Source organism: Chiloscyllium punctatum, chromosome 2 (genome assembly GCF_047496795.1).
Source record: "Chiloscyllium punctatum isolate Juve2018m chromosome 2, sChiPun1.3, whole genome shotgun sequence".
NCBI lineage: Eukaryota > Metazoa > Chordata > Chondrichthyes > Orectolobiformes > Hemiscylliidae > Chiloscyllium > Chiloscyllium punctatum.
The window spans coordinates 62,176,905-62,198,793 of NC_092740.1; the positions used below are offsets into that span (position 1 = coordinate 62,176,905).

The 21,889-nt window shown below is 45.0% G+C and overlaps 1 protein-coding gene across 9 annotated transcripts in view; it reads left to right on the forward strand.

Moving 5' to 3' along the window:
- Positions 1-21,889, forward strand: part of cast (calpastatin) — a 205,213-nt gene that overhangs the window by 19,318 nt on the left and 164,006 nt on the right. For all 9 annotated transcript variants that reach the window (XM_072583271.1, XM_072583353.1, XM_072583321.1 and 6 more), the window contains exon 2: positions 7,541-7,609. In XM_072583271.1, coding sequence (XP_072439372.1) covers positions 7,541-7,609 — 69 coding nt within the window. The remainder of the gene's footprint in view (positions 1-7,540; positions 7,610-21,889) is intronic.

A 21,889-nucleotide genomic window follows, 5' to 3' on the forward strand; every position in this document is an offset into this window, starting at 1 on the left:
ATTGCGTTTCAAGACTGTTGCTTCATAAAGAGTTAGCATCTGGTAAAGGTAACCAAGATTGATTGTGCTTATGGAAAACCTGAAATGGTGCAGCATCAAACTCCAGGAGCTGAAAGAAACAGCATGAGAAAGAGTTCTCTGCAGCACCTTGGACTGTAGTGTTTTTGAAAATGATTGACATCAGTGTCACAGAGCAGCATTGTCCATGTTGCCCCACCTTTTTCCAAGTCTGGGTATCCAGACCAGACCATCAATGGTGAATATGGAGACTGTTGAGTCTACGTATTCATCATTGCTTTCAAACTCAAATGGCAATTGTTATCATCATGAACATTAGAACAGGCCATCAGTCCAATTGGACTATATTGGTAGTTGGTTGTGTCCCATAGGAGCTAAATCTTTATTCATTTAGAAAGGAAGAAAAGTTGTATGTGGAAACTTTTGTCATGTCACATACAAGCAACTAAATTGAAAAATGCTTGCAAAATGGTTTTGTGAAGTTGTACAATAAATATGAAAGGATATTAAAAGAGGAAAGTCTTTGCTTTGTGAGCTAACTTGCAGGATTTTAAATTGATTTCGGTGATAAATTCTGTTGCTGCCTCACACAATAAATCATGTCCACTGCTGTGTGAACTTTGGTAATAACGAGTCTTTTGTAGTTGGGTATTCAAAAAATTCAAACCCAATTTCTGTGTCTCACAAATCATTTGATTTTCAGATTGAGAAAGACTTGCAGTAACAGGAAAAAAAACCCTCTGATTAATTTTGTTGTGTATAGTGACTTCGTTGATCATAGAAATTGCAATTGTAACCTTTCGGAAAGTGAGTTTACATTGAGGACAGCAGGGTTCCAAATGGCTGTTTACTGGTTGGCAGTAAATCAGATTGTTGCTTTACTCTAGGGTAAAGAAATTCTGTATAGAATTGGTTCTGGAAGAATTTGATTTCAAGATATACCAAGATTAAGCAGTCTTACAAAACTTGAGCTGATGTCTTTTTGTTGGGAGTAAATCAGGCTTGTAAATCCTTTTTGTCTGAGGATTTGAGTGACAATCTAATAGAAGTGTTTAATGGTCCATGTTTGTATCCGTGAAACAGAGCAGCAACTGAATGTCATGTGGAAAGCAAAGTGTACAATCAATTACTGTGGGAATAAAGATGAGGATTAACTTCAGGGAGGTGAGAACAAAAATAATTGTGTCTCAAAAAGTAGATGAAATAATTGACACATATGGCTTGACGAAATAAGGAGAAAGTAGTCGATAGTGTCATGATATTAAATTATTGGTATTGATTTACAAACCACCTTGTTTAGCATTCTGTTCTGTAGTACTTGTAAATGCATATCTTGTGATTTTCTCTGTTACGTGGATGGAATAAGTAGCAAATTTCAATACATTGTAAGCCTCAGTATTGATCTGTAGATGAATGCTATGTCATATTAAAACCAATACTCATGGGCTTTATTGAACGTTTGTATAGTTTTGTGTTAAGTTCCCAAATCAGTATTATTTAAAATTATAATTACAAATATTTTGTGCACTCAAGTAATATGATTAAATAAAAGTTTTGATTTAGTTTAAGACCACTGGAAAAATAACACTAGTAATAAGACGTACAGTTAGGCCTTTTAATGAACCAATTGAAACCAAATCTAAACATGGCAGCTTCTTAAAGAGGAACTATAAAAATATCAAATCATAAATGAAACTTATAAATTTAAATTAAAATCTTGTCTCGGGAGTGATTGTACATTCCTGGCCCTCCAGTTCCCACTTGTCACAGAAGTTCTGAAGCATAAAACCGAAGGACATGCAGGCCCACATACAAAACAAAATTGAGAAAGGTGCTAGGGCAGGTTCAGTTGATGCATTCAAGAGGGCATCAGATGGTTATTTGAATAGAAATGGCGTGCAGAGATAACAGGTAAATTCAAGAGCTTGAGGCCAAGTAATAATGGACTGAATGGCCTCCAGTGTTGTAATGACTTGATGAGAAATAAGCAGCTAGGAGGGTATTTGAATCCATGGATGCAAGGCACAATGGCATAGAAACCTGTGACTTTAACTTCTTCGGCATCCCATCTCATACAAGATCTGCCTTTATGCTGCAGCTTCATGTTTAGTAAGTACAGGATTTCAACTCAGCAAGATAATAGCACGTTACTGCTAATTGGCATCGTTTATTTCAACATTTATACATTTGATTACTGAAGTATCCATTTGTTGTTCCTTCATTCTATTCTTTAAATGATCCTATTTGCATTGCATTGGAATGTCTGAATTCTTTAAAGTACTGAAATGAAGAAATACAGACTTGTGTTTTCAGTCCTTTAGACATGTAATGGATTAAAGATCCATCTCATTTAACTTTCTAAAACAAAGTTTGTAGCCTATACAGTTGGGGCTGCCTGTATATGTCTTTACAAACTTACCAGAATTCATCTTTATCATTGGACCTCCAATTCTTGTATCGTTCTTCATGGCATTTCCAAATTATCCATTCTCAATGATGAGAGGATGTTTTGGCAGTGTTCTATGATGGTACAGACTATCTTTCTGTCATCTATACACTGCTGTTTTGCCACTTGAATTTTATTATATGATTGATGGTTTCGTTGGGAGCAATTCCTCTTAATCTCGCCATAGTACAGCATTCAAAGAGAGAGGTATCAAGTCTTAGGGCAAAATATATTATTCAAGCCTGGTTCAAAATAAGGGGATTAATTTACATGTCTGCTGCAGTTTCAAGGTATTTATTATTCTGACACAATCTATAAATTAAATGAAATTTGAAAACTTGGTGATAACTACTTTTGCTTCCATTTGACTTTATTTTGTTATAACGCAAGTCGCAACTAAAAGCCAGATTTATTTGTTTGACAGACAAGTGAGTGATGTAACAGTGAGTGGGAATGTATGTTATGTGGAAGGTGCAAGGAATTTTTAAGAGGACTCAGAGAGGCTAAGGAAGTGGGTAAGGACAGAGCAGATAGAATTTAATGCAAATAAAAGTAGTTATTCCCTTTGATAGATAAAAGAGAAAAAATGTATTTCTTAAATGGTGAGAGGTTAAGAGGTTTTCATATCTAAAGAGACCTGGTGTCCTTTTTAATGAGTCACAAAAAGCTAGCAGCAAGCTAGCAGGTGCAGCAAGCATTTAGTCTGAAAATAGTGTGAAATTAGAATTTGTTGCAAAGGGATTCAAGCTCAGGAATAAAGATGCCTTTCTGAGGTTGTACAGAGCTTTGGTGAGACTGCACTTGATGTTTTGTGTATGGTTTTGGTCTCCACATCTGAGGAAGGTTATACTTACCATAGGGGGATTTACTTATGAGGAGAGATTGAAGAAACTGTGCCTGTATGTTCTGGAGTCTAGGAGATTGAGGAGTCACCCCATTGGAATTTATTGCTGTAGAATAATGATATTATAGGGTAGGGGTTTTTTTCTTAAGTCTCTGTTCAGCCCTGATCTAATTAAATGATGTCACAGGCTTGAAGGGCTGAATGGTCTATTCCTGCTCCGATGTTCCTGAAAGAGATCTTATTATTAGTACAGCATGCATTGAAAATAAAATAGTTTCATTCATGCATGCAATCATGTTTTATGTCCCAGACCTATAAAGACAGAATTTTGTATTTAGCATGCAAATAGAATTAAGGAGAATCCAAAGGGTTTCTACAAATATATTAAGGACAAAAGGGTAACTAGGGAGAGATTAGGGCCCCTCAAAGATCAGCAAGGCGGCCTTTTTGTGGAGCCACAGAAAATGGGGGAGATACTAAATGAATATTTTGCATCAGTATTTACTGTGGAAAAGGATATGGAAGATACAGACTGTAGGGAAATAGATGGTGACATCTTGCAAAATGTCCAGATTACAGAGGAGGAAGTGCTGGATATCTTGAAACGGTTAAAAGTCGATAAATCCCCAGGACCTGATCAGGTGTACCCGAGCACTTTGTGGGACGCTAGAGAAGTGATTGCTGGGCCTCTTGCTGAGATATTTGTATCATCGATAGTCACAGAAGACTGGAGGGTTGGACCGAAGGGTCTGTTTCCTTGCTGAACATCTCTATGACTCTATGAGGAATTATTATCAGGAATGAGTTTGAATTGTAACAAAGGACTTGTTCATTTCCATATTTAGACTACAGTTCTAAATACCTCAGGAAATTCTACCAAGTTTTCAAGGCAAAAATTCTTCGGGTACCAAAGCAGTGACAGCTAAAGGCAGCGAAATAATAACCACTCTAAAATGCAAACAACTGCTCATGTGTACACTGAAGAACAAGTTGAGCGAGAACATATAATTGGTCCATGCGATATTGACCATGTTAACCTGACTACCGTCCCTAATGGAATAAGAATGTGTTTGTGATCAGAACATCTTCAGTGGTTCTTTGTGTTTTTGTATGTGGCAAATGTCCATGAATATATTGGGTACTGTGAGATGGCCAACATTGGATCTTAATCTGAAATGTCAGTTTAGTCTACACTTGGTACAAGGTGTCAACCTGGAAAAAAAGGTTAAAGCTACTCTCTAAGCAAATACCTGAGGTACATTAGTAGTTTGTTGTCACTTCAGTTGCTTGCTACTGCCCACTAGTGAAGCTGCCCCTGCTTTACATGTTTAACATTTTCTCCAAACAATGAACAAGTGATTGGGAATAACCAAGTTGCTGCAAAGGACGTTGAGCACTATTTAAAAGTTTATCACATTCTGTTGATCACTTTCTGCTAGAAGTTTGAAAAGTGTATTTAAATCACATCGGAGACAGCCTGTTGCCCTTTGTTAAAACAGTCAGTTTTAGTGTCAGTACTCAGCCTAGACTTTGTCTCCTTAACAACTGAGCGCTGGGCTAATGTCCCTTATTTGACACCTAATTTGCGTCATCAGGAGGAATGGGAGAAGGAGGTAAGATGAGGAAGAACAATACCTGGGGTAGTGAGGGAACTGCTGAAATTCTGGATTTATTATGGCCATGGTGGGGTTTCAGCTGCTGACAGGATGTGTCAATTTCCTGTGTATCATGAAGTTACCAAGAACTTTGGCTCATTTTGAAAACAGTACTTTCATGATTGGCTGACTGCATTGGTAATCAGAAATACATTCCTGTGCCTGTAGCCAAGTACCAAATTAATCTCTCTACAGCAGTGTCTGGTATTTGAGATGCCGAGGCACACATTATTTTGGGCATATAGCATCTGCCTGTATGCCATCTGATCAAGAATACATGTCTTCGTGGAAAATAATCTCATTTCCCAACATTGACAATCTGACCAACACAATGTGTACTTTAAACACAACATCTTCAGGGTAACGCGACAATGAAACATTTTATAATATCAGAGGAAATCCTAACTGTGCTTCACAGCAAAACCTTTAGAGTAACAAGGACTTACACACTAAAACTTCTGGATTTTAGTGTCAATCTGTGTTTAATCTAAGTTATAACTTTAAATCAGATTAAGAAGAGTAATGGTGATAAAGTCAGATGGTTCACCATCAAAATCATTTAACTGAAGTGACATAATATGAAAATTCTTTTTTTAAATTGCAACATTAAATTTCTATTGATCCAACATGTGATGTATGGTTTATAATACTAATACTTGAGTTTTATATCATTCAGTGTGAAATATTTTAAAGATGTTCGACTAAAACTTTTCATTAGGAGAAAGTGAGGACTGCAGATGCTGGAGATCAGAGCTTAAAAATGCGTTGCTGGAAAAGCGCAGCAGGTCAGGCAGCATCTCTCCTGTTCCTTTGATGCTGCCTGACCTGCTGCGCTTTTCCAGCAACACATTTTTAAGCTAAAACTTTTCATTGCAGTGTTATGAACAAAAATGAACAGTGATTGATAACAATTGGTGTATGTCAGCGTGGAAACAAACATGATCTTGATTCAACAGCACTTCCCTTTTCTAAACACTTTACATCTCATTTGCTAATTGACTATCTCGTTGACTCTTTGTTATTTGGAATATTATCATGTTGACCTAGAAAAATTTTATTGCACTTTAACAAAAGCACTTTATTTGCAACATAAACATGGTCTCAGTTTATGCTTGCTGTTTCCAAGCTTTCATAATACTGACCTTGAGTCAAACATGTGACAGAAAGTGATGAGTTGATATGTGCAGCTGTTGAACTTGCACCATTCAGACAGCATCACTGAAACATAATATTAGAATGATGATATTCACTGGTAGTTGCACAATTTTCAGTTTAATTTAACTTCAAACAGGAGTCTGTGCCAACCTGCACAATGGCTTGGACATTATCTCTCCACACCCTTCCCCCTCCACATTCCAGATAAAGGGCTTTTGCCCGAAACATTGATTCTCCTGCTTCTTGGATCATGCCTGACCTGTCGTACTTTTCCAGTGCCACACTTCTTGACTCTGACTCTCCAGCATCTGCAGTCCTCACTTTCTCCTTAGGCTGCTAGCTGTCAAGTAACATGTCTCCAGTTAATTCAGTATATTTTGAAGACCACAATATCAATTTTGCAACATCCCTCATACCCAGAGGAAAACCAGAGGTGTCATAATGGCAGAAATTCCCTCACGTAGTAACAGTAACAACAAAATCTATCACTTCTGTGGACTTCAGTGTCCAGAGTGGATTGGACACTGACATTGACATGAGAATCCATGGAAGATGAGGAAATCATTAATAGCTTTCATATACTCAAATAATGAGGAGTCAGTATCACAATTCATGCCTCACAGAGGCCCAGATCCAGCAAAAGAGAAACTAACAGCATCCTTTTATATTCAATGTTTTACCATTAAAATTCTCAATTTAAAAACTTAGCTGGATTAGCCATGTCAATGCTATGGCAAATGTAGCAGGTAGGATTCCTGCAATGAGTAACACACTTCCTATCTAATCATACCCTGTCCACCACTGACAAGATACAAGTCAGAAGTGTACTGGAGTATTCTGCACTTGCCTGGATGGTTACTGCTTCATAACACAGTTCTGACAAAGTAGTCCATTTGATCAATCTCATTCTCTCAAGCCCCCATTTGCCAACTTAAACATTCACTGGCTCAGTGTAGGTGGAGTATGTAGCATCTACAAAAATGCACTGAACAATTCACCAGGTTTCTTTAAAAGCATTTTCCAAACTGAAAAAACTCTTCTACTAAAAGGGCACAGGCAGAAGACACATGGGAACATCATAAGTTCCCCTCCAAGCCAAACACCAACCCGAATTGAACCTGTATTGTTGTTCATGCACGGTGACTGAGTCAAAACCCTGGATGTCCCCTCTGGACAGTGTTACCCACAGAATATTCACTGCAGCACTCTATCATCTTCTCAAGAGCTTTAGGGATGTGGCCCAGATAGTGAAGCTGACATTGAATGAACGAATAAATAAAAACTTGCATTGATTTTTTAATTTTATGCCTTGAATTTCCAAATACATACTCACCTATAAGTAAAATATTTCTATAGGACATGCATTAATCTATCTGGGAATCGTTTAAGTAACTAAAATTCCACTTTGTATTTCTTTAACAGGGAGCAAAGAAGCAAGATTTATCTAAATCATCGAAACAAGGAGTCAGCATGAGTGCTCAAACACCAGAGGTAGGAAAACTAACAAACTTGTTGAATTTACAGCGAAGTGATCAGTTAGGAGGTGAAGGTTAAATGTCTTAGGGGAGATTTTTGTTGACCTGCTGGATAGCCTGACACTGGTGATTCTTAATTTTACAGGAAGCCTCCAAAGAAATGGCTGTCACTGGGTTTGACATCATATTTAGGGCAGTGGCTCATTCTCAGTGCTGGCATTTCAAAGCCTCATCAGCGCATTTACAAATGGCGGGCATGCTCAGGAAGGCTGGAGACTTGCTGCATTCAGCAAGGAGGGAGAAATATCTTCAAAATTGATTTGATCTGGCCCATTGCTGGAGGGAAATCCATAGGGCAGCAGGTTCGCCTTTCCTATCCACGTCCTCCTGTTTGATTAAAACATAATCCCCCTCCTGATCTCGTCAGTGACCTCCTGTGTGACATAGACATGACCAGCTGTCAACAAAATGATGACATCTTGACAACATAGTTCTTATTTATTCCATTATGTATTTGCCTCACCCCTTAAGCCCTCCCATCAGTAAAAATCATCAATAGCATGGCATGGTCTGGGAGCTGACCTACTGCAGCTTCACATGACTTTACTGAAGCCATGCTGTGTTCCCCCTTCTACAAGCTGGTAAGAATATCCCTTTTAATTCCAGCAACACGAGGGGTCTTGTGCTGTTTTGCAAATAATGAACAATATGTTGAAATGAAATATGAATACATTTGCACAATAGTATGAATACATAGTTTTGGTTCAATGTTAGGAAACTTTTACCAACTTTTACCAATTGAGCTACCAAAACATGGGAAACCTACTTGCTGAAAACATGTAGGATTCATTAGTCATTTATAGCTGTTGGTCTTTTTATCTGTTATATTAAGTTTAGGTATAATTTACAAAATGTAACTCCCTCATGCTACTTTAACATAGTAAACCACAAAGTCATTGACTTTCTTGCATAGTTAGTGAATGAAGTAACTGAACATTGAGCAGTAAGCATTATGCAGATAGCTTCTTACTGGAAGCTTCAGTTTACCAAATTGATCCATGTTATAAATAGAGGAAGTTTCTGTCTGAATTATCTGCTTTGCAAGAGGAAATTGATCTGTTGTAAAGGACTGATTGTTGTCAACTCTGAGTGGACTACATGAGACTGTGAAATTAGGTTGCACGTTATGTCTGACAAAGGGTCACTGGACTTGAAAATTCATTCTGTATCTGTCTCTGTAGATGCTGCTGGACCTGCTGACTTTCTCTGGCACTGTGTTTCAAATTTCCACAGTTCTTTGTTTTTATTTTGTATTAGATCAGTTTCTTAGTCAACATTTAGCCTCCAAGCAACATTACTAAAATCGGCTGTCTAGCTGTCCTCATCATTGTGCAGTGTGCAACATTGCTGCCATGTTTCCTGATGCACAAAATTGTGATGACACTTTTTAAAAAGTACTTTATTGGCTGCAAAACGCTTTGGTATGTTTGTAGCTCATGAAAGGTGTTTCTATAAATGCAAGCTTTCTTCCCTTCTCTGTGTATTAGCAAGCAGTTCGTAGGAGCTGATTCACCCTTTAAGCTTCAGACTTTATTCAGCAGCAGCAAAATCCACTATTCAGTTTTTTTCATTTTTTTGGGAATGTCAAAGTCCACTTGTATTCATGAATGATGTGTCTTGATTGCATCGATTGAAGAGTATATTTAGGAGGTGTGTCTTGGGAATCGGTTAGCTCAGATGCTAGATGGGTGTTTTGCAATACAGAGTAATGCTGGTTTAATTGCCACACCAGCTGAGATCACCATCTAGATCCTGCCTTGTCAACTTCGCTTTACACCTGAGGTGTGGTGATCCTCAGATTGAACTCACCATCAGTCATCACTCTTCCTGAGAGAACAATTCTACAGTGTTCTGGGGCTTTGCTGATTATTACTTTACAGATAGAAGATGCAAACAAACGCTGTACCTAACCTGGGAGTGTTTGATGGGAATAATGTAGAAGCAGCTTTGATTTGTATCAAACTCTGTGCAGTACCTGTCCTGAGAGTGTTTGTTTGAGGGATACAGTGTAGGGGAAGCTGTATTCTGTATGGAACTGTGAGCTGTACCTATCCTGGGAGTGTTTGATGGACTCAGTGTGGAGCGAGCTTTACTCTGTATGTGACCCTGTGATTTGTTTGTCCTGGGAGTGTTTGATGAAGACAATGTCAAGAGAGCCTTACTCTGTACCTAACTCTGAACTGTCTCTGGCCTGGTGGGTGTTTGTTGGGGACAGTGTAGAAAGAGCTTTACACTGTATCTAACATTGTGCTGTACCTGTCCTGAGAGTATTTAATGGGGACACTGTAGAGGGAGCTTCATTTTGTATCGAACTCCATGCTGTACCTATCCTGGGATTGTTTGATGGGCCCAGTGTGGAACAAGCTTTATTCTCTATCCAATCCTGTGCTTTGTCTGTCCAATAAGTGTTTGGTGGGGATTGTGTTGAGGGGCCTTTACTCTGTATCCAATCCCCATGACTGTACTTGTACTGGTGGTGTTTGGTGGGGACAGTGTAGATGGACCTTCACTCTCTAACAAATTGTGTGCTGTATCTATCTTGGGATGGTTTGGCGGGGAGAGTGGGGAGCAAACTTTACCTTCAGTTTAAAAGGGATATCTGGTCGGCATGGACAGGTTGGACCGAAGGGTCTGTTTCCATGCTGTACATCTCTATGACTCTATGACTCTAATAGAGTTCCAAATGTCACACGCGCATAGGCAGCTAAGCAAGGATCGGGGTAATTAAACAGGAACCAAATTATGGACTTTGACAAATTTCCTTTTTAATGTAAAAGCAACTTGAACAAAACATACAGTTGTGATGAATAAGTAAGAAATGTGATTTTGTTCCACATCCCCCGCCCCCACCCTGCCCATCCACCCAGCTCTCCAGCCTGCACATGTGGCTTTCATATGTAATCCCAGTTTAAACTATGACATTAATTGAAAATTATATTTAAATTGCTGGGATAAATATCAGTAAAACATTTCTGTAGATTATTTTCTCAAATGCTGCAGAGAGTTTACATTATCAGGAAGCCAAAAGCTAATTGTGAACCAGATTTACACCAATTATTGACAGTATGCAGCATAAAAGGCCAAACCAAATCCCCTTAAAATATTCAGAAGATAGTCTTGACCCTAACTTTCTCTTATTTTAAAGGTAAATGTTGTTGTGGTTCTGTTCGCCGAGCTGGGAATTTGTGTTGCAGATGTTTTGTCCCCTATCTAGGTGACATCCTCAGTGCTTGGGAGCCTCCTGTGAAGCGCTTCTGTGATCTTTCCTCCGGCATTTATAGTGGTTTGAATCTGCTGCTTCCGGTTGTCAGTTCCAGCTGTCCGTTGCAGTGGCCGGTATATTGGGTCCAGGTCAATGTGCTCATTGATTGAATCTTTGGATCCAGATTCAATCAATAAGCATATCGACCTGGACCCAATATACCGGCCACTGCAAAGGACAGCTGGAACTGACAACCGGAAGTGGCAGATACAAATCACTATAAATGCCGGAGGAAAGATCACAGAAGCGCTTCACAGGAGGCTCCCAAGCACTGAGGATGTCACCTAGATAGGGGACGAAATGTCTGAAACACAAATTCCCAGCTCGGCGAACAGAACCACAACAACGAGCACCCGAGCTACAAATCTTCTCCCAAACTTTGAAGGTAAATGTAAGGTGTTGCATTCCAGATGCAATTCGATTGGTCAAACTACCAGATTTAAAGCAAAACACACTTTATTTACCCACTATAGTTAAAACACAACAAAAGAAAGAAGCAGTTGGAATAACTTAACTGTGTTGGAAAACTTGACAGAATAATCGGTACAGTACCTATTAACTGTTCCAATATAGTAACATTCCAAAAACACATCCTTGGCAAAAGGTAAATTCAGAAAGCAGATTGCCTCACATGCAACTCCCGCAGCAGGCAGAGAACCCCCAGGTTTTGGCTGTAATCAAGAGAGGGAAGAAATAGCTTCTACTTCTTCAAGACCCCAACAGCAACTGCTGAAAGCTAAACCTAAAATCCCTGGCTCTGTGCATGGGAGCTTGACCACACCCATTCATGCTGCTTCTATTGATTCAACATATTAAAAAAAAACACAAGGCTTCGCAAGTTGTTTATCTTCTCATAGACTCCTCAGTACGTGTCCCCCAATTTCTCTCTAAAAGAAACCAGGACAAAACAATCCCTTAAAACCACAGCATCGTCACAACAGTCATTATGAATCCATGACCAGATGTAAATGTGTTTAAAATGAGTCATTAGATCGTTATGATTCAAACAAAGGCAAACATTGCATTTCGGGCCTGCCTCATCTGTGGCTTGGCAACAGAATGAATGAGTGAAACATTGTACACTGCAGAGGCTGTAATCTTTTGACAGCCTGAGCTTTTAAGAAGCAGCTGAAATCCATTTTAGTTCAGAATTATTATAGTTTTTGAATGATATAGAGAAGCCTGATAGACCAATAGTTTCTGTTTTCTCATATCTTAACTTTAAATGGAAATGTTAAGTGACTTTCTGGAGTGAGTGAGGTAAAAAAAATTCTCAGACATATTCTGGACGTGGTTAAAGCTAGTTTGATGCTCAGTATGTTAATATCTCACAAGTATTTCAGATAACCATAATTTCTATTGATGTAGTGTTGTTTCGATTCAGAGAAGCATCCTAAAATAAGATTAAAATTACTGCAGATGCTGAAATAAAAACTGAAAGTTCTTGAGAAACTCGAGCAGGTCTGCCAACACCCCCAAACAGTAGCTACTCTGTAGGAAAGGCTGTAAATCAACAAATAGTAGGAGCATGTAAAAGAATAGAATAATAATTACAGGGGATTTTAATCTTCTTGTTGATGGGTTAACCAAATTGGAATAGGTCGCTATGATAACAAACTCTTAGAATGCATTCGCGAGAGTTTCCTAGAGCAATCTGTCATGAAGCCAACTGGGGAGCAGGCTATTTTGGACCTCGTAAATGAAGCATTTTTAATAAATGACCTCCGAATAAAATAGTGAATTTAATGTTTAGTTTGAGTGAGAAATCTGAGTCAGAGACAACTGTATTTAACTTAAATAAAGGGAATCACAATGCAATGAGGACAGGGCGGATAGATTAGCAGGAATAACAGTAAGCAAGTAGTGGCCGACATTTAAGGAGGTGATTCATGACTTCAGCAAAAAATACATCACAGTAAGGAGGCAAGATTATAAAAGAGAGACAGTATAACCATGGGCTAACCAAGAAGGTTAAAGAGAGTATAAAGTTGAAAGAAGAAGCATATGAAGTTGCAAAAGTCCTGAAGATTGGGATGAATTCAGAATCAAGCAAAGAAGGGTTTAAAAAAAAAAGAGTAAGTAAAAAAATACAAAGACAAACTAATGAAGAATATAAAACCTGACAATGAGAGCTTTTTAAAATACATAAAAAGGAAGAGAGAGGTGAAAATGAACATGGGCCTCTTAGAAAATGAATTTGGAGAGATGGTTTTGGGGAATAAGGAAACGGCAGAGGGGTTAAACAGACATTTTGCATCAATCTTTGTGGTGGAAAATAATTTGAGCATCCCATTAACACTAATGAGTATGTGGGAGGAATTAACTACCGTCACCATCACGAAAGAAGTAATATTAGAAAAAACTAATGGGGTTTTAAGCGAATATATCCCTCAACCCTGATGGTTTGCATCCTAAAAGATGTATCCACAGAGAACGTAGATGAATTGGTTTTAACGCAATAGATTCTGGAGAATTAAATTGCATTACAGTGTGGAAACAGGCCCTTTGGCCCAACAAGTCCACACCGACGTGCAACCTACTCATACCCCTACCCTAACACTACAGGTCCAACACCACCCCAGCTCCTGCCCGCCCAACCCTGTCCAACACCGCTCCTGCTCCCCCAACCCTGTCAACACCATTCCCGCCCCCGCTCCCCAACCTTGTCCAACACCACCCCTGCCTGCCCTGCCCCCTCAACTCTGTCCAACACCACACCCACCTGGCCCTGCTCCCAACCCTGTCCAACACTGCCCCTGCCCCTCAACCTTGTCCAACACCGCCCCTGCCTGACCCCGCCCCCAACACTGTCAAACACCGCCCCCACCTGTCCCCGCCCCCCAACCCTAACCAACACCGCCCCGCCTGCCCCTGCCCCCAACCCTGTCCATCACCACCCTGCTTTCCCCCACGCCCCCAACCCTGTCCATAACCACCCCTGCCCCCCAACCCTGTCCTACACCGCCCCACCCCCAACCCTGTCCAACACTACTCCCTCATGCCCGCGCCCCCAACCCTGTCCGACTCCGCCCCCGCCCCCGCCCCCCCAATCCTGTCCAGCACCACGCCGCCTCTCCGCCCCCCCAATCCTGTCCAACACCACCCCCACCTGCCCCTGCCCCCCAACTCTGTCCAACACCAGCCCCACCCCCCGTCCCCCAACCCTGTCCAACACCACCTTCGTCTGCCCCACCCCCCAACCCTGTCCAACTCTGCCCCCGCCCCCACAATCCTGTCCAACACCACCTAGCCTCCTCGCACCCCCAACCCTGTCCAACACAAGCCCGGCCCCCCCACTCCCCAACCCTGTCGAACACCGCCACCGCATGCCCCCCAAAACCCCCAAGCCTGTCGAACATCCCCCCGCCCCCCTGTGCCCTCAACCCTGTCCAACACCGCCCCCGCTCCCCAACCCTGTCCAACACCGCCACTGTCTGCCCCCTCCCCCAACCCTGTCCAATACCTCCCCCACCTGCCCCCGCCTCCCCAACCCTGTCCAACACTGTCCACACCTGCCCCTGCCCCCACAACCCTGTCCAACACCGCCCCCACCTGCCCCTCCAACCCTGTCCAACACCGCCCCCGCTTGCCCCTGCCTCCTCAACCCTGTCCAACACTGTCCCAACCTTTCCCCGCCACCCAACCCTGTCCAACACCGCCCCGCCACCCCCCCCCAACCCTGTCAACACCACCCCTGCCTGCCCCCCCCCAATCCTGTCCAACACTGTCCCCACCTGCCCCCACCGCCCCAACCCTGTCCAACACCGCCCCTCCTCCCCCAACCCTGTCCAACACCGCCCCGCCACCCCACCCCCAACCCTGTACAACACCGCCCCCGCCACCCCGCCCCCAACCCTGTCAACATCACTCCCGCCTGCCCCCGCCCCAACCTTGTCCAACACCACCCCTGCCTGCCCCCACCCCCCAACCCTGTCCAACACCAGCCCCACCTTCCCCCGCCTCCCCAACCCTGTCCAACACTGCCACCACCTTCCCCCGCCCCACAACCCTGTCCCACACCGCCCCCATCTGCTCCCCCCACAACCCTGTCCAACACTGCACCCGCGCCCCCAACCCCAACCCTGTCCAATACTGCCCCCAACTGCCCATGCCGCCTCAATGCTGTACAACAATGCCCCCACCTGCCCCCGCCCCCAACCCTGTCCAACACTGCCCCCACCTGCCCCGCTCCCCCAACCCTGTCCAACACCGCTCCACTTGCCCCCACCTCCCCACCCCTGTCCAACAATGCCCCCACCTGCTACTGCCCCCTAACCCTGTCTAACACCACCCCTGCTTGCCCCCTCCCCCAACCCTGTCCAACACCAGCTCCGCGCCCCCATCCCCCAACCCTGTCCAACACAACCCCCACCTGCCCCCGCTCCCCAACCTTGTCCAGCACCGCCCCCACCTGCCCCCATCCCCAACCCTCTCCAACACCAACCCCGCCCCCATCCCCCAACCCTGTCCAACACCATACCCGCCCCCCCAACCCTCTCCAACACCACCAAGGCCACCGTTGCCCAACCATCTCCAACACCGTCCCCGCCTGCCTCCGCCCCCCAACCCTGTCCAACACCAGCCCCGCCTGCCCCCGCCCCCCAACCCTGTCCAACACCACCTCCGCCTGCCCCCGCCCCCCCAACCCTGTCCAACACCAGCCTCGCCTGCCCCCGCCCCACCAACCCTGTCCAACACCAGCCCAGCCTGCCCCCGCCCAACCAACCCTGTCCAACACCACCTCCGCCTGCCCCCGCCCCCCAACCCTGTCCAACACCAGCCTCGCCTGCCCCCGCCCCACCAACCCTGTCCAACACCAGCCTCGCCTGCCCCCGCCCCCCCAACCCTGTCCAACACCACCTCCGCCTGCCCCCGCCCCCCCAACACTGTCCAACACCACCTCCGCCTGCCCCCACCCCACCAACCCTGTCCAACACCACCTCCGCCTGTCCCCGCCCCCCCCACCCTGTCCAACACTGCCCCTGCCTATCCCCGCCCCCAAAACCTGTCCAACACACCCCTGCCCTACCAACCCAGTCCAACACCACCCCTGCCTGCCCCCACACCCTCAATCCTGTCCAACACCGCCCCGCCCCCCCATCCCCTAATCCTGTACAACACCACCCCGCCCCCCCACCCCCCTAATCCTGTCCAACACCAGCCTCGCCTGCCCCCGCCCCCCCAACCCTGTCCAACACCACCTCCGCCTGCCCCCACCCCCCCAACCCTGTCCAACACCACCTCCGCCTGCCCCCGCCCCCCCAACCCTGTCCAACACCACCTCCGCCTGCCCCCACCCCACCAACCCTGTCCAACACCACCTCCGCCTGTCCCCGCCCCACCAACCCTGTCCAACACCACCTCCGCCTGCCCCCGCCCCCCCAACCCTGTCCAACACCACCTCCGCCTGCCCCCACCCCACCAACCCTGTCCAACACCACCTCCGCCTGTCCCCGCCCCACCAACCCTGTCCAACACCACCTCCGCCTGCCCCCGCCCCCCCAACCCTGTCCAACACCACCTCCGCCTGCCCCCACCCCCCCAACCCTGTCCAACACCACCTCCGCCTGCCCCCGCCCCACCAACCCTGTCCAACACCACCTCCGCCTGTCCCCGCCCCACCAACCCTGTCCAACACACCCCCGCCTGCCCCTGCCCCCCCACCCTGTCCAACACTGCCCCTGCCTATCCCCGCCCCCAAAACCTGTCCAACACACCCCTGCCCTACCAACCCAGTCCAACACCACCCCTGCCTGCCCCCACACCCTCAATCCTGTCCAACACCGCCCCGCCCCCCATCCCCTAATCCTGTACAACACCACCCCGCCCCCCCACCCCCCTAATCCTGTCCAACACCGCCCCGCCGCCCCCACCACCCTAATCCTGTCCAACACCGCCCTGCCCCCCACCCCCCAATCTTGTCCAACACCACCCCCACCTCCCCCGCCCCCCCCAACCTTGTTCAACACACTCCCCAACCCTGTCCAACACCAGCCCCGCACTCCATCCCCCAACCCTGTCCAACACAACCCCCACCTGACCCCACCCACCATCCTTGTCCAACACCAGCCCTACCCCCCCGCCCCCCATCCTTGTCCAACACAAGCCCCACCCCCCTGCCCCCATCCTTGTCCAACACCAGCCCCACCCCCCAACCCCGTCCAACACAACCCCCACCTGTCCTTGTCCCCCCAACCCTGTCCAACACCACCCCGCCTACCCCTGCCCACAATTCTGTCCAACACCAGCCCCGCACCTCCGCTCCCCAACCCTGTCGAACACCACCCACGCCTGCCCTGCCCCCCCCAAACCTGTCCAACACCGTCCGCCCCCCTGCACCCCCAACCCTGTCCAACACCACCCTCACCTGCCCCTGCCCCCCAACCCTGTCCAACTCCACCCCGCCTCCCAATCCTGTCCAACACCACCCCACCTCCGCAATCCTGTCCGACATCACCCCCACCTGCCCCCACTCCCCAACCCTGTCCAACACCACCCCCGCCTGCCCCTGCCCCCCCAACCCTGTCCAACACCACCCCTGCCTACCACCACCCCCCAACTCTGTCCACTGCCTGCCCCTGCCTCCCAACCCTGTCCCAGACTGCTCCCGCTCCCCAACCGTGTCCAACATCGCCCCCGCTACCCCAACCCTGTCCAACACCACCCCCGCCTGCCCCCCGCCCCCAATCCCGTCCAACACCACCTCCCCCCCTCCCCAACCCTGTCCAACACCACCCCCGCCTGCCCCTGCCCCCCCAATCCCATCCAACACCACCCCCCTCTGTCCGCCCAGCCCCCTCTCCGGGGCAGACAGCTGTACACCAACAAGACTGCTGATGCTGCTGCCTTTGTGGGGTAAGTCTCCAAGTAACACACACACACAGCCACAGCCACACGCACACAACGTTTTACTGCAACGTTTTGACAGGTTCCACGTTTGCCCTGTACAGGACAATGTTGGAGAGATTTTCTGGGCACAGGGAGTTTAGGGTACACCCCTTTGTAGAACACCAGGGAAAATATGGGGAGAGATAGAGGGCGGGAGGTCAATCATTTGGTGACAGTGCCTGTTTAATCAGTGTAAACAAAAGACGTGATGACTGTTGGAAACACGTCTTTGATGTAATGTTATATCGGGACCTTGAGATCTCCTTCGGATAATCCAATTTTCAGATAATTGGTATTCGGATAATCGAGGTTCCTCTGTATTTAAATGGAGAAAAACTGCAGAAAACTGTAAAGGGACTTGGGGTTACTTGTGCATGAAACAGGGAAAGCTAACAGCTAGGTGCAGCAGGTAATGGAATATTGGTCCTAATTTCAAGGGAGTTGGAGTTTAGGAGTTGGGAAGTCTTGCTGCAAATGTATTCCTATATTCCTATCCATAATACAGCAATGCAGGGAATATTCTAGCTCCCTCCTCATTCAGTGTTTCAACAGGATCTAAGGTTCTTCTGGGTTAAACAACCAGGTGCAGAGTAAGTTTCGGAGAGATCATGGGAGGGAAAAGGCTGGTGAGACCACACCTGGAGTACTGTGAGCTGTTTTGGTCCCCTTATTTAAAGATAGATATTATTTCATAGGACTAGGCGAAAGTGAGGACTGCAGATGCTGGAGATTAGAGTCGAGAGTATGGTGCTGGAAAAGCACAGCAGGTCAGGCTGCATCCGAGAAGCAAGAGAGTCGATGTTTCAGGCAAAAGCCCTTCTTTCAGCACCACACTCTTGCCCCCCAATATTTCATTGGAGCCAGTTCAGAGAAAATTCATTAGGATAATCGCTGACATGTAGTAATTCTCTTATGAGCAAAAGCTAAGTGGGTTGGGACTACTGTCTAGAGTTTAGAAGACTGAGAGGTTGTCTCATTAAAACATAGAATTCTTAAAAGATTTAGCAGGGTATATGCTGAGAGCATGTTTCCCATCATGGGAGAGACTAGGACCAGAGGGGATGGTCTCAGAATTAAGAGTGCCAAATTAGGACTGAGATGAGGTGGAATTTCATGTGTCAGTGTTGTAAGTCTTTGGAACTCCTTGCAATAGAGAGGTGTGTGAACGGAGTGCCTGTGTATATTTGTGGCTGAGATAGATTCTCGATTAGTAGACGAACTGAGGGTAATGGGTCTAAGGTACAATCACAATGGAAGGATAAAACTGGAGGATAAAGTTTGTGATCTGCAGCCGTTGACCTCAATGTTGAGTCCAGGTTGCAAAATGTCTTAACAGAAAGAGGTGTTGTTCCTCCAGCTTGTGTTTGGCTTCACTGGAATGCTGCAGAAGGCATTGAACAGCAATATTCCCTCAATTGAGCAAAAGGAAGACATGTCAGAAGAGCCTTTGTGTAAAATTGTATCATTGGGACAATTGTGACAGAAATGGAGAAGCTTGGAGAACAGAATTGTGTCCTACAGGATGCAGGAGGGAAGTGTGGAAATGTAGTCAAGGTAGCTGTGGTACCCATCAGCCTCCAGTGACTTATTGACAAAAAGATCCAAATTGTTTTGTACATATACCTAATCGCTTACCGTTTAACAGCTACTCAGCATATCCGCAGAGATAAACGATCACCTCATATTTATCCACATTCGATTCTATCTGTCACGTTTTCCCCACTTTAAGCCTTTCAAATCCTCTTGAAGGGGTCTTACATATATTCCTACCTAGTTTTGTGATATCTATGAACTTGGAAATAATACATTTGGTCCCTACATGCAAACCATTGATGTATGTTGTGAAAAGCTGGGGCCAACTACTGGTCCTTGCAGTAGCCCACTAGCCATAACCTGTCAATGAGACAGGGAGAGAATGTACAACCTCCACACAGTCAGTCACAATATGATTTGTTTATTGCTACTATTTCCTGCTTGTTAGTGAATCCTAAATCCATGCTGATATATTACCTTCTACCCCATGTGCTTTCATTTTAGTAATGAACCTCCTATATGGAACTTCATCAAAGTTCTTCTGAAAATCCTACTAAACTAATGCCCATTGACTCCCTTGTTTGAGTTCTGTTAGGTTCCTCAAAACCTCCCTACAGGTTCGTAAGACATGATTTCACATTGTCACAAGCATACTGTCTATGTCCAATCAGATCATTGTTATCCAAGTGTTCTTTTATCACATCTCTTATCATAGATTGTGCCATTTTCCCTATTATTGACAGAAGGTTAACAGATCTGTAGTTCCCCATTTTCTCTGTCCCTCACTTTTTAATTAGTGGTTCATGAACATACAAACAAGAAACAACAGATACTTGGCCATTTGAGCCTGCTCTGCCATTCAGTAAGATAATTTGATTTTAACCCCAACCCTATAGTCCTGCATATCCCTGATAATCTTTCATCTCCTTGGTAATCAAGAATCTAGCAACCTCTGCCTTGCAAATATTTAAAGATTGTGTGTCTACTGCCTTTTTGAGGAAGGAAATCCCAAAGACTCTCAACCATCTGAGAGAAATGGGTCATCCGTTATATTAAACTAGTTCTAGATTCATCCACAAGTGGAAACATCCTTTCAACCTCCTCTCGGTCAGTTCTTTTTAGGATCTTTTATGTTTCAATTAAGTCAGCTTTGACTCCTCTAAACTCCAGAGGATACAGACTTACCTCATTCGGCAATCTACACACTCCAAGTATTCATCTAATAACCCTTGTCTGAATGTTTTGAATGCATTCGCATAATTTTCTAAGTACGCTGACCAGTATTTCATGCAGTTTTCCAGATGCAGTCACACCAATTTACTGTATAACTGAAGGATTACCTTGCTACTTTCCAACCTGGTGATAGGCTCACATGTGAAAAATCACCCAAAAAACCACATTGTAGCCATACGCCATCTGCTGGACAAGCTGGTTTTGTAAGAAACTGCCTTTTCTTCTATCACAATCTCAAATTATCTTTGGGACTTCCATTATCATTTACTTTTGTTTCAAGAAGCAGTCTTAAGTTTTCCAACATTCCTTTTTCCTGGTAAGCCTTTTCTTACATCTTGGTGAAATGTCTCCAATCCTTCAGCTGAGCCCATGCAGTGATTTATGTTGAATGCAGCGGATAAATCAACTCAATGGATATGACTCCGTTTATTTTTTTCATCTCTAAAATCACATAGATTACAAGTCCAGCAGCAAACCATTGCGTACTCCTAAAAGGAGGTTGCTCAAAGTAGATGTATTGATATTAATTTTCAAAAATTCATTGGATTGTGAAAAGTTTCAATTACAGTGGGGGAAGAAAGACAAATATTCATTCAATACTTAATTCAAGAAGAGCAGGAGGTTTAAAAAACCAAAAACTGTAAGCCATTTAATTTGACATCTGTTATGAAGAAGCTGTTAGAATTGATCATCAATGAAAGTATAACTGGTGAAAGACTTGGTAATCGGGAAGAGTCACCATGATTTAGTGAAAAGGACGGGGAAAATTGTAGGCTAGGCAGTAAATTGGTGGGTTGTGGAGGATGCATCTCTCAAAATGCCCTAACTGGAGGCCATTGAGAACTATTCCACGATCCTTGCTTTCAACTCCCAATGCACCCAATCATCAAGCCCAAACATCACCCATTCGCGTGGCTCATTCCCCCATTGTGGGAGTCCAGTGAAGGTACTGACAGTAGTTACAACTTGCTCTTTGGCGCTGCCAAGTGCTAAAGGTACCAGTTAGCTTCTCATTGGTTGTCATGTCTTGGCAGGCTGGACTTAGAGAATCAGGGTCCTTACATTCTTAGAAAACTGATGGGTGACCAAGTAGGTGACTGATTGTTGGCAGATGGAGTAGGTTTTCTGATCTTCACAGGATGCCAATTATTTTTCTGTTATCAATCCCATGTTCTGACTTAGTTTGAAAGCAGGAAGGTTCTGCTCTCAAACTTGACTATTGTATGAATTATGCTTATATTCATTCATGGGATATGGGCATCACTGGCTGGGCAACTATTACTCAGTACTGATGAAGAGTTTAAGGGTTACTGCGGATTA